General features: G+C 48.0%; 1 protein-coding gene, 1 long non-coding RNA gene and 1 gene segment (V, D, J or C); all 3 read left to right on the forward strand.

Annotated features, from left to right (window-relative positions):
* LOC123625663 (immunoglobulin lambda-1 light chain-like) overlaps positions 1-16,884 on the forward strand; it is a 995,149-nt gene that overhangs the window by 261,865 nt on the left and 716,400 nt on the right. The window lies entirely within an intron of this gene.
* LOC123626204 lies at positions 4,100-6,370 on the forward strand. The segment is given in 4 exon segments: positions 4,100-4,173; positions 4,281-4,568; positions 6,019-6,087; positions 6,231-6,370. Coding segments are annotated over 4 exon segments (543 nt in total).
* LOC123625687 lies at positions 7,702-13,235 on the forward strand. Its single transcript, XR_006730613.1, has 3 exons — positions 7,702-7,723; positions 10,988-11,026; positions 13,149-13,235. It is a non-coding gene; the product is annotated as an uncharacterized LOC123625687 (long non-coding RNA).

Raw genomic sequence — 16,884 nt, forward strand, 5'->3', positions numbered from 1 at the left:
GAGCCCAGGGGTGTCTGGCTTCCATGAAGGGTCTCTCTTTACCCCTGGACTGCTGGAGGGGTAAGAGGGACTTGGGGGGCCCAGGCCTCACTGAGTCCTCAGGACCCAGCTCTGGGGGGGGTCTCACCATGGCCTGGGCTCCTCTCCTTCCCCTTCTCATTCACTGCACAGGGGACGGGGGAGGCCCAAGCGCATTTCCAGGATGGAAAAGTCCACAACAGCCTCCCAGCCTCATTCAGAGGAGTCACAGGGGCTTTTTCTCTCCAGATAACAAGGGGGGAATCCCAATCTGAGATATATTTGATATGTCCCTTCTCCATGACCTGTGTTCTCCCCAGGGTGAATCCCCACATGGTGACAAAATATCCCTCTATTCCAGGTTTCACTTCTGGACACAAACCCTCCAGAATGAGTGAGTCCTCCCCTCCCTGACCCATGACCAGGAATCCCGGCCTCAGGACACCTGGACCAGATCCCTCCACCGTCTCCCCGATACCACCACGGTGACCGTGGGGGACTGTCTGATTGGTTTGGGGACTACATGGCCATCTTTGGAGGTGCAGCTGGTGTCAGTCACATCCTGACCTCATGGCTGGGGGATCTGGGGTCCTGACAGGAGAGGAGGAGGACAGCAGGTTTGCCCAAGTGGCCCCACCATGTGCATCACTCTGCCTTCCACGTTCACCCTTAGTCCATGTTGGGTGTTGTCCCTTAGATGCTGGGACCTGGGCAGGGACACAGGCCAGGCTGTTCCCATCACACAAAGCTGCAGCTCAGGCTCCCTGACCTTTCTGCTCTTCCCTCAGCAGGTCAATTCCAGAGCCAGACACACCCACTCCCACCCAGGAGCCATGGGTCTGAATTTCAGGTGGCCTCGGGAGGGGTGGAGAGCAGATGCACAGCCTCCTGATGGCCTCCTCTCCCCAGAGGCAGCACGAAGGGAAAGAAGTTCCAGAAGCCACACTAGTGGTCACTGCCCACCCTCACCTCACACCTGCCCTCCACCTGGCCTCCCTCAGGTGAGGACCTGACTCAGGGGCCAGCAGGGACACCTCGCCGTCTGTCCACACCCTCCAGCTGGGGCCTCCTTCTGCTCCCATCCTGGGCTACTGCTGCCCAGGTCACCTCTGTGTCGCTGCTGAGAGTCTCCACCTCATGCGGTCCTGGTCACAGGGATCTGGGGTCAGCGTCAGTGTGACATGGAGTCAGCTGTGGCTCTGCCCCTTCCGGGACACAAAGGCCACTATTAGGGCCGTGATTGATCACTCCTGGTCCCCCTACCTTTCTCTCTCCTTCACAGCCTGATTCTAGAATATACTGTCTCTACCCAGTAACATCATGTAATATTCTCAAACCTAGATCCACTCTTTCCAGAATGCTAAACTCTCTCTCATGTCCTCAGCCCTGTCCATAGCTCATTTTCCACCAATCAGCCAATGACCCCAACATTCCTCTACAGCCATTGTCACGGGGCAGAGGTGTCACTATAGAAATATGGAGTCAGCAAGGCAGAGTTCAAGTACATTTTAGCAATCCCTCCAGGATCCAAGAAAATAAATCCCTTATTTCAAAGAATTCACTTCTCAGGCACAACAGTGTACACAGCTCAGGAAGGAAGAATGTTCATGAGCACATTAGTGAATAACCTCCAATGGGTCAGAGCATAATCCTTAAAAAGTTAAATATATGCCTCTCATGCAAATATAGCATTATCATATGTCAGAATAATTACTCAATTCATATGTTCTTGAGTAGACCAGTCGGAAGGTAAATAATTTACATATGAATTCTATAAGTTTAAGTGTGCATATATGTAGTTATAGATAGATGATAGATACGGAACCACAGGACAGGAAATTTGAAGCTATTATTTACTGTTGTTGGACATGAGCTGTCCTAAAGGATCATGAATCTATAAGCTTTGGATTTGTCTTCTGCTGTGACAAAAAATTACCAATTATCATGATCCTGTCTATATGGAATGTATGGAGTGTGACATGTGGATTTTGGACATTTCCATCTCCCCCCAGGCTCTCCTAAAGTGGATTCCACTCTCCCTTCCCATCTCCCCACCCTCCATGACTCACCCTGGTGACAGGTGGCCTGTCCCCACCTGCCTCCCCAGTAGCCTCAGCAGATCAGGCCCAGCCAGAGAGGAAGCTCCTTGCCCTGGTGAACCAGAGCAGCTCCCCTGGAAGTGCTGAGGCCAGGGTGCTGGAGCCAGGGTGGGGCTGGACCGGGGAGTCAGCCGTGGCCCTGCTCCTCCCTCTGCCCCCAGCCTGAGAGCTCAGGGGCGCCACAGAGCGAGCCGCCCTGGGCTGGGAGGGGACGTGGGCAGCCTTGTCCTGTGTGAGACACCTCAGCCTGGGTGAATCCCTGTCCACTCAGTGGGAGAAACCGGAAACAAAATTCACCATGAACATGAGCTGCACCATTGCAGAGGACACGACAAGACGACAGGGGCTGCGAGCACAGTAGTGATGCTTCCACTTGATAAAAACATAGAACTTGATTTTGCCTCATATTTTTAAACACAGTAAATATTTTAAAAACTGAACATAAAATACGGTTTGAAAAACAGCTGAAAAAGAAAAAAAATTCAAATAATGACATACTTGAGTTGCAAACCCAAAATACGGTGTACATGTATATTTTGTTAACTACACAGCCTGGTTTCATTTACATGGCTCCAGTAGATCTCACTCTTCCGTACTAAATAGCACATTTAACATTTAATGGGACTGCCACTGGCTAGTGACACGCTCCCCATAAACATCAAAAAAGCAATCATTGTGTTCCTCTCCACACTCCAAAACGTCCCAAACACACATTTGTTAAGAGGGCCTACAAGGCCAGAAGTTTTGCAGTCATATATACGTTTGGTTCTTATTTTGTTTTTGTAGGTGAGATCATCTTTTATTTCTTTTTTTTCTTATGCCGAGAGTTTTTAAATATATTGCACACTAGATGTCATCATCCATGAGAGATTAACCATTTCTCTCAGTGTTAAACCCCCCCCAGAGCACCCATTACTGAACATGAACCATCTACCTTTATTCTCTAAACGTCCTGTTCGGACCGGCTGCTGTAAGAACTGAAACACATCAGGCTCACCTGGGGCCACACACTGGTCCAAGCAATTTAAACCCTTAACTCTTCCCGTCTTCAAATACTGAGCGTGTCGCCATTTTTGGTCTTAGCAAAATGCTGCACAGGCAGCTGCCGTGGCCCCCGCTCCCCGATTTGGGGGCTTGGAGGGTGGATTCCTGGGAGAGACACACTGGACAGGTATCCAGGTGACTATTGCTTCAAGTCTGTGGAAATTAGACACAGAACAGAGATTTTCCCAAGTTAATATTCTAGGAACACCCCCGAGGGCTTCTCCTCACCCCCTCCCCATCACTAGGGACAGGAGCTTCTTCGTCCTCAGCACTGGGGGATCCAGGAGGAAGGACAGCTCTGGCCACCAGGGAGGGACCACATATGAGGAAAGGACCTGGAGCCCCCACGGCTGGGGAAGTGAGTCCATGGGGGTCGGTCCCTGCTCTCCACTTGATTCTGACCTACAAGGACTGTGCAGAGAGACCCCACCTCAGTCCTGACCAAGGGACAGCTCGGGGAAGTGGGGACAGGGTCACACTGAGGAGCCCAGTAGGGCGTGAGGACTGCACTGAGGGACTGGCGAGGCCACAGGAGTGGCTGCCTGGCCTGGCCTGAAGCAGGGAAGGTGGACGGAGCAGTGGGGAGGCAGGACTGGCTCTGGGGGCCCTAGTGGCAATGTCACAGAATTGTGTGTCTAGGACTGGACACCAGGGGGCACTCAGGGCTTGTTCCTCAGGGCCTGGGGGTGATCAGAGCTGGGACCAGCCACCTGCCCTGCCTGGTGCCCTCTGCTCAGGGCACAGCTGTGACCTCCCCAGCCCCTGGGACCGCACAGCCCCGCCCCTGCCCACCCCTGACACCCTCAGGCACAGGGGCCTGACCAGGGCCCACGGTGGGGGCAGAAAGCTGGGGCTCATTTGCATGGAGGGAGCCTCCCCTCTCAGGGGATGAAGAGGGGATGGACAGACCTGGGGAAGCTGCTTCAGCTGCAGGCACAGAAGGCAGCACTCGGGACAGTCTCCACCATGGCCTGGGCCCCTCTGCTCCTCACCCTCCTGGCTCACTGCACAGGTGACCTGACTCGGGCAGGGGAAGGGCCCTGGGAACACCATGGGGCCCTGCTCTGTCCTCTTGTCTCCAGACCCAGAATCACCCTGTCTGTGTCTCTCCCCTTCCAGGGTCCTGGGCCCAGTCTGGGCTGACTCAGCCGCCCTCGGTGTCTGGAGCCCCGGGGCAGAGGGTCACCATCTCTTGCAGCAACATCCAGGGTAGTTATGTGCACTGGCACCAGCAGCTCCCAGGAACGGCCCCCAGACTCCTCATCTATGTTAATAGTGACAGACCCTCAGGGGTCCCTGCCCGATTCTCTGGCTCCAAGTCTGGCAGCTCGGCCTCCCTGACCATCACAGGGCTCCAGGCTGAGGACGAGGCTGACTATTATTGCCAGTCCTATGACAGCAGCCTGAGTGCTCGCACAGTGCTCCAGGCCCCCGAGGAAGTGAGACAAGAACCCCCTTCCTCACCCGCAGGAGGGTGGATGCCCGCCAGCTGCTGCTCAGGCCCAGCCTGTGGCTTATGCTGCTGCTGCTGCCACCGTGGGGCCAGCTGCACCCACGGGCACCACGTGGGCAAGGAGGCTCCTCCTGCCCTTCTGTCCTCAGGGTCACTCACAGCAGCCCAGGGCTGGGAAAGGGGTCTCCAAGGAATCAACTTTCCCTGCTCGTCTGTAGCTTGGGACACAGGGTCTCTTTGCACTGAGGTCCAGGGGCTGAGCTGGCAGGTGCAGCTGTGTCATCTCAGACCCACCTGTGAGTGTGGAACTCTGTGTCTCCATAGTCCTCTTGTCCCTGTTCCCAGGAGTTCCCAGAGCTGCATCTTCTTCTCATTTGACCTCAGTGTGTTTTTATCTGTTTGTTCCAGCCTATTCTTATAAGTGTTTTTAGTGAGGAATAATTGACATGCAATAGACCACTGATACTGAAAGTGCCCAGTTTCATATGTCTTGAGATATTTATGCACCCTTGAAATTGTCACCAAAATCAAGTCAAGGAACCCCTCCTCACCCCAAAAGCCTCCTCCTGCCCCTTTAGAATCCTCCCTCCACCCCTCCCTAAGCCCCTCCCAGATGACCTCTGATCTGTGCACCTGTGGCTGGTTTGTTTTCAAGGTTCATAAGTGGATCCGTACCTTATAGACCTCTAATGTCGTGCTCCTGTCACTCACACACTCCCTTTGAAACACTCTCACATGGTTGTTAAATGGCACTTGATCCTAACAGAGGACACGGCAGGACCTGTATGATCCGTGCACACTTTTCCTTCTGGGTTTCTGGGTCTTTAGAATCTCCCAAAGATCCAGAAAGGGGAAGCCCTGTCACCCTATTCTCACCCTTCCCACCCCCACCGCCTGTGGGCAGAAGCCTTCCCTTCCTGTGCTCAGACCCCAGGGCCAGCACATGGGCTGTGGGGACATCTGTTGCCCCCTGGGATGGGTTGGGCCTGCACTGCCTCCCTGCACCCGCACCCCTGTAAGCCTGTCCCCAGGGGACCCGCTGGGCCACCCTCCTCTCCGTGCAACCCGGTCCTCCCTGGGCCTTCTCAGGACTGCCACAGGCGCCCCGCCCTGGCCTGGAGCTTTGGCAGCCCGTCCCACAGGGGACAGTCTCGTCCTAGCATGGAGGAGGTCACACACTGCCTGCTCCTCCTGAAGCCCTTCTGCCTCCTGTAGGAGGGTCCCTGCAGGGCCCCAGGCCCACTGGCTCCTGTGCACCCCACTGGGGACAACAGGAGCCACCTTGCCTCCGATTCCACTGGCAAGGACAGGCAAGTCCCAAGGTCTGTGGAGCAGATGGCAGAGTTCCCCACTCAAAAAGGTGAGCACGCTTAGGGGGCTCCCTCCCCTCCACTGGACCTACAGATTCAGGAGCAGTTTTCCCCGGGGGACATTCATGGACTTGCATTCTCACTGTTGCCACCTGCTCACCCTGTGACTTCCGACACACTTGTCGCCCTCTCTGACTCTCCATTTCCTTAACTCTGCCGTGAGTAGCTGGACTTTGATCTTCCAGCCCTAAAGCTCGGACTTCATTTCTGTGGGAGGAGGCTGCAGCTGTGGGGCCGTAACCACAGTGTCTGGTCCACAAAACCCGCCTCCTCCGTCCTACAAGCTGCAGGTGCAGAGCTCCTTCTGGGTTCCAAGGTCTAACTCCCGCAGTTACACCCCCTCCCCAGCCCGGACAGGTGCCCTTATCCCCATTTTACTGATATGAAACCTGAGGTCAGGAGTGGATGAGGTGCAGAAATGGGACCTCCCCTCAGGCCTCTCTGAATTCAAAGCCCCATGTTCTTTCCACGAAAAACGCTGCCTCCTCAGATCATATCCTTCAACACTAAAAAGGCTGGATTCTCAGAGGGAATGGCAGGGTCTGTCCTCTTCATGCTGGTCACCGTCCCTCAGCTCTCTGAGCCCACCTTTGCTCATTATCCTTGGGAGTTCCTGGGGAACATCTCTGGTGTGTGGGGCAGCCGATGTGGACCTTGTGTCACTGTCACAGCCCAACACCATGACCCAAAGCTTCCCAACAGAATGGAGGAGGCCCCCTCACAGAAGACCAACAGGGACCCAGGATTTGGGAGTTGTGAGGCGAGTGAGAAGTGGGAAACTGTGTTCCAGGCAGAACGAAGAGCTGGTGCAAAGGCCCTGAGGTGCTCTGGCCTCAGAAAACTCTAAGTGAACAGTGTGACAGACGGACAGCCGGGCAGGGCAGTGGGCAGGGCACAGACCATGCAGAGCCTTGTAGGTCATTGTCAGGAGTCTGGATGTGATCCAGAAGTCCCAGGGGACCCACGAGATGTTGCAAACTATGGAGAGATGTGATCAGCTTTTTCCTCTAGAGCTACACTCTCCAATATGGTAGCTGCTACCCATGCAGTTAATTGAAATTAATTTAAATGAAACTAATTTAAAAATTCAATTCATTAGTGGGATGTGCCATATTTGAAGTGCCCATTAGCTGCCCGTGGCTCCCCTACTGGACAGCACATGTAACGAGCGTTCCCATCATGACAGAAGGTTCTATCGACAGCGCTGTGCTGGGGATCTCTGAGGGTTCTGGGTGGAAGGTGTTTTCCAGAGAAGGAGACCAGTGAGGATGGGCTCCAGCGATTCCGTGAGAGATGCTCCTGCCCAGAGCCTGACATGGTCCCTGAACACAGTAGGTGTCCTCAGAAATGGCAGCCTGTCTGTCGGATGACCCCCAGTGATCCACACATGTGAATATCCATGTCCTATGTGATCACCTTCCAAATGAATAGGGGCTGACCTGAGTGGACAACAGAATATGGTGGAGGTGACAGTGTGTGAGTTTCAAGGCTACATCATAAAAGGCGCTGCAGCTTGTCCCTTGGTCTCCTGAGTCTCTCAGTCTGGGAGAAGCCAGCCGCCATGTCATGAGGAGACTCAGCCAGAGACCCCATCGGATGAAGCACTGAGGACTCCCATCCGCAGCCAGGACCAGCTTGTCAGCCACGTGGGTGAACTGCCTTGGAGGTGGGAGTGGAGGGTCAGTCAAGCCTTCATCTGACGGCAACCTCACCAGACACCCTGAGCCAGGACCAGGCAGGTGAGCTGACCCCAGACTCCTGACCCTCAAGAGATGCAAGTTGATAAAAGATTTCAGTACTCCAAGCTTCTGTTTCTTGATTTATAGAATAGTTCTAATCAATGTCCTTGTGGGGTCCCTGTCCAGATTAAATGGGGCAATATGTGCATAAGGATGGTGAGGGCATGGCAGACCCATGACATATGGGAGCTGTTTTATTAGTTGAGAAGATGACGAGAAAAGCCACATGATGTGATAAATGCTGGAGCAGAGTCTTTGCATAGCTTCGGAGGCCTGGATGCGGTTTCTCAGGAATCAGGCTGTGACCCATGTGTGTAGCCTGGACTGAAAGAGCAAGTCCTCATTTGACCCTGAGACAGGAACTCTGGGCCCCAGAGGCAGAGCCCGGTGTGGTGGACAGTCTGGAACTCCCAGGAGTGCAGGGTTGTAACTCAGACTCTGTCAGACCAGGGCTCCCCACTGGCCTGGCTCCACCACCGACTGAGCTACGTGAAACTAATCAGTGAAGTCACCCTTTGAACCTCAGTGTCCTCATCTGTGAAAAGTGTTGATGCCGATAGGTAGCTTGCAATGAGTGCTGGCTACGTGCCAGGTCTTGTTTTAAGTAATTCACATCCATTAACTAACTTAGTCTTCATAAAAGCCCCAGGAAGCAGGTGCTGTTATATCCGCATTTTACAGATGAGGAAAGTGAATCACAGGAAAGTTAGATTGCTCACTAGGGAATGTCCAAGCCAGGATTTAAACCCAGGCAGAAAGTGACACCCTGTGTCTCTCAAGGTTATGTTTGAAAAGACCAAGGACCTCTGCCTGGCTATCAAAGGTCACTGACCTGGGAAGCCCTTGGCCACCAAATCAGAGCTCTGAGTGCCCTCGAACTTCTCTGCTGCCAGGAAGCCCAGGCCACATGCGGAGGCCACTTCTAGGTCCCCCAGCCAAACCCAAATTCCAGTGCAGACCTGTGAGTGATGTCACCTCCAGATGAGTCCAACCCCTTGGTGTGGATGCAACCCCGGCCAGCAAGGCGTCTCTGCAGCTCCCAGACACGTCAGCTAGCGGGAAAGAGCCATCTCCACTGCACATGGTCTGAGTCCCTGTCCCTGAGAACCATAAGCAAGATAAAATGGTTGTTTGATGCCACTATATTTTTGAGGGGCATTCATCTTTTAAAGAGAATTTCATAGCGAAACCACAAGAATAACACACTTGTAGGAAATTCAAAAGGTACAAAAAGATGTGCATTAAATCTGGGTTTTCTCCCTTCCCTCTTGTGCAGCCTACCAGGTTCTGCCTCTGGAAGTAACAGCTGTGAAAGTGTCTGCACATCCTCCCAGATGTATTAAATAGTAATTATATAGCGCTGGCACTGCCATAAAGTTTTATAAGGGCTTTGCTTACATTTACTCATTTATTGTTCATCTACTGTGCACACTCAGGAGGCAGCAAGAAGGAAAGTCCCTTGTTCAGTCTACCAGTTGTCTACGAATGCCAGTCTGAACTGCTCTTGGTTTCTGCCTTTAGCATGCTGTTACTCTGATCAGATGGTTTCTCATTTATTAATATGTTCCCTAATTCTTTTTCATTTTCTCCCTCAATCTGGCATTCCAAGATCTCTCTCTTATACATAATATCTATCTATCTACCTATCTACACAAACACCTGTGTTATGTGTGTGCATGTGTGTATATATACATATATTAGATGTCAAACACTCACACATATACACTCATTTTTCTATCCAGCTGGGGATCATTAAAAGTCCTCCGTTTAGAACAACGTAACACCACCTGTTCCTTCCCACACCCTCTCAACCATCCCCTCAACTGGATAATCCCTGGAGAACATCAGGCAACATCTATATTAATGCAGTTTTTATACCTCATCAGTGTCTTATTAGACTTATTAGTTCTAGAAACGGGAAGAACCGGCAGTGATGGAGGTTTGTACTGTAGAGTCTCATATGTTGAAGGGCAACTACTTTGTTTGAAGCAAGGCAACCGTTTCATTTTTATCTTAATAATGTCACTTGTTCGTTGGTTTGGGGGCTTTTCCATCCCTTCCTGTACCCAATATTCATGACCAAATCATAAGAGCGGGTGTGACCGGTGGTTGCTGTATGAGCCCGAACACATGTTCAATCCCAGAGCTTGAGATTATCCAAAACTCTCCATTTAGAAAATTATTAATTATATATTTTCCACCAACCAAAGGGTGAATGTATGACAATCAAAATTTGAAAAAAATTATTCAGTGGTCAGCCAGTCTATGCCATATATAATGACAAAGAAATTGCTCAGTGAGCTGACAGAGCTTGTTAACTGTGAGCACATAGTCTTAGTTGCACAGAGCAAAGGATATATACACAGGTGATAAGAGAAGGATTTATATCATTTGACAACTAATGTGTCTTAGAGAGGCACAATGAATTTTTTTTTTTTGAGACAGAGTCTCACTCTGTTGCCCAGGCTAGAGTGCCAAGGCATCAGCCTAGCTCACAGCAACCTCAAACTCTTGGGCTCAAGCGATCCTACTGCCTCAGCCTCCCGAGTAGCTGGGACTACAGGCATGCACCACCATGCCCTGCTAAGTTTTCTATATATTTTTAGCAGTCCATATAATTTGTTTCTATTTTTTTAGTAGAGACGGGATCTCACTCTTGCTCAGGCTGGTCTCCAACTCCTGAGCTCAAACAATCTGCTCACCTCGGCCTCCCAGAGTGCTAGGATTACGGGTGTGAGCCACCGCAAGCCCACAATGAATATTTAAAATGAGTTTTTTTTTAATTTAGTGGCACAATTTTTAAATTACTAGATTGAGAAATGTCTGGTGAGTCAGAAATGCTCTCAATGGATGGGGATGGTATTTTCAATCAAGAATGGAACTTACTTTTATTTTTAACATGTTAGTTTTGTTTTTCTTCACCCTGAAATTTTCACTATCAACTTTATTTGGGGGCGGGCTTGTCACTTTTGCTCATGTGTTTTCATAAACAAAGGATAATAATGTGTGAGTCTGAGATTGAGTTTTTGAGAAAAAACCCACATACTCTTAAATGATACCCTTGTACATGTAAAAATGCACTTGTTAGAGAGCAGCAGTTGGACACCATTGGGTGGCCGTTGTTCTCTCTGGAAGTTCTGTGATGACCTGTCGCCATGGTAATGTGATGATGTATATCTCCCTGACATCTCAACTGTTAGTCTCAGCTGAGAAGTTGATACTTCACGGCAGTCCTACTGATCTTTCCTTTGTTCATTGGTCCAGAGTCCTTCAACATGGGAAACGTGAATTCCTGTTGGACAGGTGTGCTGACATTGACCATCAGATTGTCCTTTCTTCAAACGGGCCAGTTATTTATTTTCACTTCCCTTACTCTACTTTGTGTACAGATTTGTAGATGTCTGATAGAGTTTTGTCTTATTTCTCAATTTATAGTGTTGATTCTTCTATCAAGTTAGTTGCTTTAAATAGTTTCCTAAATTTAGGAAACTGTACTATTTCCTAATGCCAGTTTTGTACACAGTCTTCCGGAGGATAGGCACGGAAAGGAAAACACCCACATGACCTTCATCACATTTGGAGAATCCTGATGCGAAATACAGCAAGAGACACGACAGGGAAGGGAAATTAAGGCCACACTCTTCTGAATGTAGATGTCAAAATCCAAAACCAAATTTTATTACACTCTGAAACTGGAGATTTTCAAAAGAAAAGAAACTGAGATTTCATGGGGAGGTATCTAAGAGGTTGATGAGAACAGGGTCATGGGCTGTTTGGGTGCTGCCAGGAAGAGTGATGAGAAGGGACAGTGCCAAGGGGTTAGTGGAAAGGACATTTGGTAAAAACGGAAGGAGGGCCTGTGAGGTCCTCAGGGAGGGCCCTGGGTGGGTTCTCCTGTTTGTATCCATGGCCAGGTCCCTCTAAGAGGAGACGGGACTCTGCCCCTACCCCTGTAAGATGGAGGGACGGATGGGGAGTTTGTGAAGAATTAGTTTGGTGTGGAAGGGTGTGAGCAGGGAGGTGCACACTCTGTGCTGGTGCAGCCACTGCTCCTCAACCAAGGCTGCTCAGGCAGCTCCTCAGGTAAGAGGTCAGGGAGACAGTGGGGGGTCACAGACCTCATTCATCAAACCACTGAGGCACCGCCCAGATGGCCACACTCCCAGTTAATTCCCATGGGCTGCTGCTGCAGGCTTGGCCAGCTGAAGGGAAGTTCATTCCTGGAGTAGCCATCACGTGGCAGTTGGTTTGGAACATCCAGGATTCTGAGCCAGCTTGGGAGCCAAGGTAACCACTGGTCACACAGAGTGGCCAACTGGGGATGGCAATGCTCACGCCAAGGCAGCTGGCAGCGTGAAGGTGCTGGGGGAAGAAGCCACACACTGGGACTTGCCTTTCAGACAGGCTTTGTTTGCAGGAAACTGTCCCATTTTAGGTCAAGGTAGAATCCTAGAGGGAAGAGGCCAAGTCATGTTTTGAGCCCTTCTCTTGACTCAGCCATGTCCTCCAGGGCTTCGACCTCTCTGAAGAAAGCTTGAGGCAAGACGTGAGAAAGTGCATGAGAAGAGCCCTTGCTGCTCATTCCAGGGCATGGTGTAGAGGTCTCAGGTGTTTGGAGATCTCTGTAACCTGAAAATCAACTACGCTCTTGTCCCAGATCCATCACTCATCAGTGCTGTGACTCTGGGAATGTCACTTAAAAACCTCTCAATTTCACTTTCCTAAACTGTAAATGATGGGTTGTAGCCCCTGCTCTACCTGTCCCTCAGGGCTGATGTTGGGTGTCACAGAAAATCACAGATAGTCTCTGTGAGCTGGAAGGCATCACAACTGTGGAAAGGATAAAGTGAACTTACAGCCTGCACTTCCCTGCAGCCATCCAAACTCCCTCCCTGTATTGAGCCACCACCAAGTGTCTGGCTTATCCTTTCACACATTTGATGATTGAATATTGCCGGGTGCTTATGAAGCAAGCACCTGTCGTCTTAGGGCTTTACATACATTTAATCATTTTTAGATGGATTAACATGTCCACATCTCACAACAGGGAACTTAGGAACAGAGGGCTCTCTAACTTCCCAGGTGCATGCAGATTGTAAAGAGAATTTGAACCCAGGCCATTAGGCACCAGCCCCTGTGTTCTTGGTCACTCTGCTCTGCTGCTTTCCTATGTTGCTGGGTCCACAGAAAGGGATTTGCCTACACAATTAGTCTGTTGGGTTTTCAGTGCAACCCACACTACAAGATCATCCTAAAGGCCAACTCTGGGTCAGGTGACTTCGCCAAGCAGTTGCAGAAAAATGGGATCAAATGTTCAATCTGTGAATAAATTCTCCTAATTTTCTATAGTCTTCTGCCAGCAAGATGTCCACAGCTATGTTTATTGTAATACATTTCCAGGATATAAAAAGTCTCTCTCTTCCAGGGACAAGAAAATCTGCTGGCTCCAGGAAGTGGGTCAAAAGAATCCAAAAGTGGCCATTGAAGAGAGTACACCGCAGAAACAAAGCAAATGAAGGTACTATTTCAATGGAATTATTAAGTACATTCAAGAATAGTAATTAAATTTATTCAGTGCTCCATATTTAAGATAAATTCTAAATGTGTGACACTATATTTTTTATTTGCTGTGTGAAAATTTATAATTATGAAAACAATCACTAGTGATACAGCTACAGAAATAAAGATATATTTACAACGTAAGCTTTTGCACATTTTAATAGAAAACAGTGTGACATCTTAACCTAATATTCAGAGATTTGGCTCATTTCTAAACATGAACTAAAATGAATTTTTTCCTGAAACAGTGTTGCCAGATGTTTAAAAATTAATAGACATTATGTAGAAGGGTTTTAATTTAATGTATAAATTGAACAGAGTGTACAGAAAGTTGCCATACCCCTCACCCCATGGCTTTCTTTTCTTAATCATGTCCTTGATTGATGTGGTCCATGTGTTATTTTTAGTAATACAATAACTGAGCCTATATTGGTACTGAAGACTGAAATAAAAGTCCTAAACTGCTTAAGCACACTAATTGATCCTCCTTTGACTAAAATATCCAAATTTTAGAGCTTCTGGCTATGGCAGGATAGAAAGATGGTCATGTTCCATTTTTCCCCTCACTCCCCTTACTAATCATGACCAGGTTTTACTAAAGGCCGGTGGGAGAGACCAAAAGGCTGGAAGACCCCTCTGCTTATGTCATCTGACCCTGGCACACTCTTCCCATTTGCATCTGTCCAACATGACGTCCATTTTAAACCACAAAGAGTTTCTTCTTAGTAAGCAGCTGCAGGTTGTGGAGTGGCTCTGGCTGGTCTCCTGAAGGTGGGAAATTCATGGACTCGTCCTGTACACTTGACCCTTTTATGCATAGGATCTAATTATAATGCATTTCAGTATTAAATCTCCATCTCAAAGTGATCACAAGATGTATGTTAATACACGTAAACCTAATACGCATGTGCATGGGTCTCTGTCATTATCATCATCAATATTCATAGCTCCTCCTGCAACCTGCCCCATATGTACACCTGACCAGCTTGTTCAGCATAAACTCCTGTCTTACCCTCCCTCCCTCCCTCCAAGTGCCTGTCACCTGGCTTCTTCTGAGGCTGCACTTCCCAGCTTTTCATGATGACCCGCCTGCAGGTTGTGAACCTTTCTAAGAAAGAAAGACTCCTTTCTACATTTATAGACTGTGACTTTTTCAGTTGACCATATATTATTATTACTATTGGCTAAAGTCCAGACTTTGGGTTAAGGTTCACTCTGTGTTGTACAGTCTAATGATTTTGACAAACTCATAATGTCCTTCATCACCATTACACAATAGTGTCATGCCCTAAACATGACCCATGCTTTACCTATTAACCCCTCTCCCCTTTTGCCAGAATTGCTGGCAATCACTGATCTTTTTACTGTCTCTTTAGTTTTTTTTTTATTTTTCAGAACTGTATAGAGTTAGAATCACAGAGGATGCAGCTTTTCAGACAGACTTATTTACATAGCAATATGCACTGAAGATTTTTTATATGTGTTTGTAGCTTGCTATGTCAGTGGGTTTTATCAATAAGTAATACTCCATTGGATCAATGTAACAAAGTTTGGTGGAACATTCACCTCTTGTAAGATGCCCTGGTTACTTCTAGTTTGGGCAGTTATGAATAAAGCTGCCATAATTCCTTGTACTTTTTTTGTGTGTGGACATTGTTTTTCAATTTACTTGGGTAAATACTTAAGTTTGTGATAACCAACTTGTAGAATAAAACTGTGTTTTCCTCTGTAAGAATTTGGTGGAATTCACAAGTGAAACCCTCTGAGACAGTTGTTGTTTTGTTATTGTCATTGTTTCCACAAGGTATTAGTTATTAATTCAAATTCTAACAATACATACACGCCTATTTAGTTATCTGTTTCTCATTCGCTGAGTTTTGGTAGTTTCACACGTTGAAGGATTCGGTCCACTTTATGTAAACCATGCAGTTTGTGGGCATGGATATACACAAAGATTCCCTCATTGTCTTCTTAATGCCCATGGGATCAGTATTGATGATTCCTCTTTTATTTATATTATTACTACACTGTGTCTTCTTTTCTTTGTGGTTACTGTGACTAGAACCTTTTCAATTTTATTGATCCTTCTGAAGAATCAGTTTTAGATTTTGAGAATTCTCTCTGTTGTTTTCCTATTTTTCCATTAGATTGAATTCTGCAATCTTTTTTTTTCTTTACTTCTCTTTACTTTACATCACACATCTCTTTTTATGTCTAGTTTCCTAAGGTGAAAGCTTATGTTATTAGATTAAATTCTTTCTTATTCTCTACAGAGATTTACGAATGCAACTAATGCCACAGATGTGTATATTTAATAACTAAAATAATGTACATATTTCACCACAATATTTTTTTGGCAATCCAACAGAAGTGATGACAACTGCAGTAGCAGCATATGCAGCTACACAGAAGCCAAATGACCTTGTAACGTTTCAAGAAATAAGTGTGTATTGCCTGGGCTTCAAAATGAACAAGAGGAGTGAAGAGGCCTGGTCTTTGAATAATGATGTGGATTTTCATATTGGCCTGTGTGTAGAATGACCATTTCACCTGGCTTAGGTAGCCCTAGATGGAAAGCGAACGCTCTGTTTCATCTTTCCCACCCCTCTCCTTTGCCTCCCTTCACTGTCAAGGACAGCCGAGCAGCAGCTCAGTCTGTGCCGTTAACCACACACCTGCACACACTGCAGCCCCGTGTCTACACCATGCCAGGTCCCCTAAGTGAGTCTTCAGCAACACCTTTGTGCTGACAGTTCCTCTGTGTTTCCCCAGAATCCCCACAGGTTGTGGTGGAAGAGGTGGACAGTACAAAATCAGAAGAGGCCCTGTCTTTTGAGAAGGTAAGGTTGTCTTTCCTTGTAAGGGACTGAAATGCTTTTTCTTGGTTTCTTTCTTTTTCACTTGAATTAAGATATTAAAGTCTGACCATGTCCGTTATAAATTATAGATAGAATTTCTTGGCGGGGAGAATGTCTAGTGAGAGTTTATTACCAGCTGAACCTGATTGAAGATGGCATTTATAAATGACAACATCAGTTACACACTGCATGGTAGTGAGCATTTTCCTCAGTAGTAATTTTCCTTCTTGAAAAAGAATTTTGTATTTACCAAAATGGTCTTAAGAAATCCTTCTTGAAAATCTTCTGCTTTTGCACAAGCATCTTCTGTGCTTTATTCTGGGGCCATTGCCTCAATCACTGTTTCCCATCTGGTTTTCTGATGTTAGCAAGAGAGCAAAAGACTTCTGCAAGCAGAAGACAGCAAGGCCTGATCCTCATAGTGTTTTCCTTTCTCTACTTGCAGGTGGACTCCAGGGCAAATATAAACAGTACGTATTCTGGGGTCAATCTCTGGCTGTGGAAAAATCTAAGTGATGAGAAAAGTGGGACTAGCTTGCTATTGTCTGTAGAGCCACCTCGTTCCGGCTTCCTGCTGGAGACAAGGACTGGGGGTGTGGGGCAGGAAACTCATGGTCCAGGAAAGAACTGTTACCATCAACTAGAGTCTCTATGACACCTGAGTTATTACATGGCATGGGCAGGTGTGCATGAGGGTTGGGAGGCACCGAGGGGTGAGCCTATGTGCAGTGACTACAAGTGTGG

This window comes from Lemur catta, chromosome 21 (assembly GCF_020740605.2).
Source record: "Lemur catta isolate mLemCat1 chromosome 21, mLemCat1.pri, whole genome shotgun sequence".
NCBI classification, from domain to species: Eukaryota; Metazoa; Chordata; class Mammalia; order Primates; family Lemuridae; genus Lemur; species Lemur catta.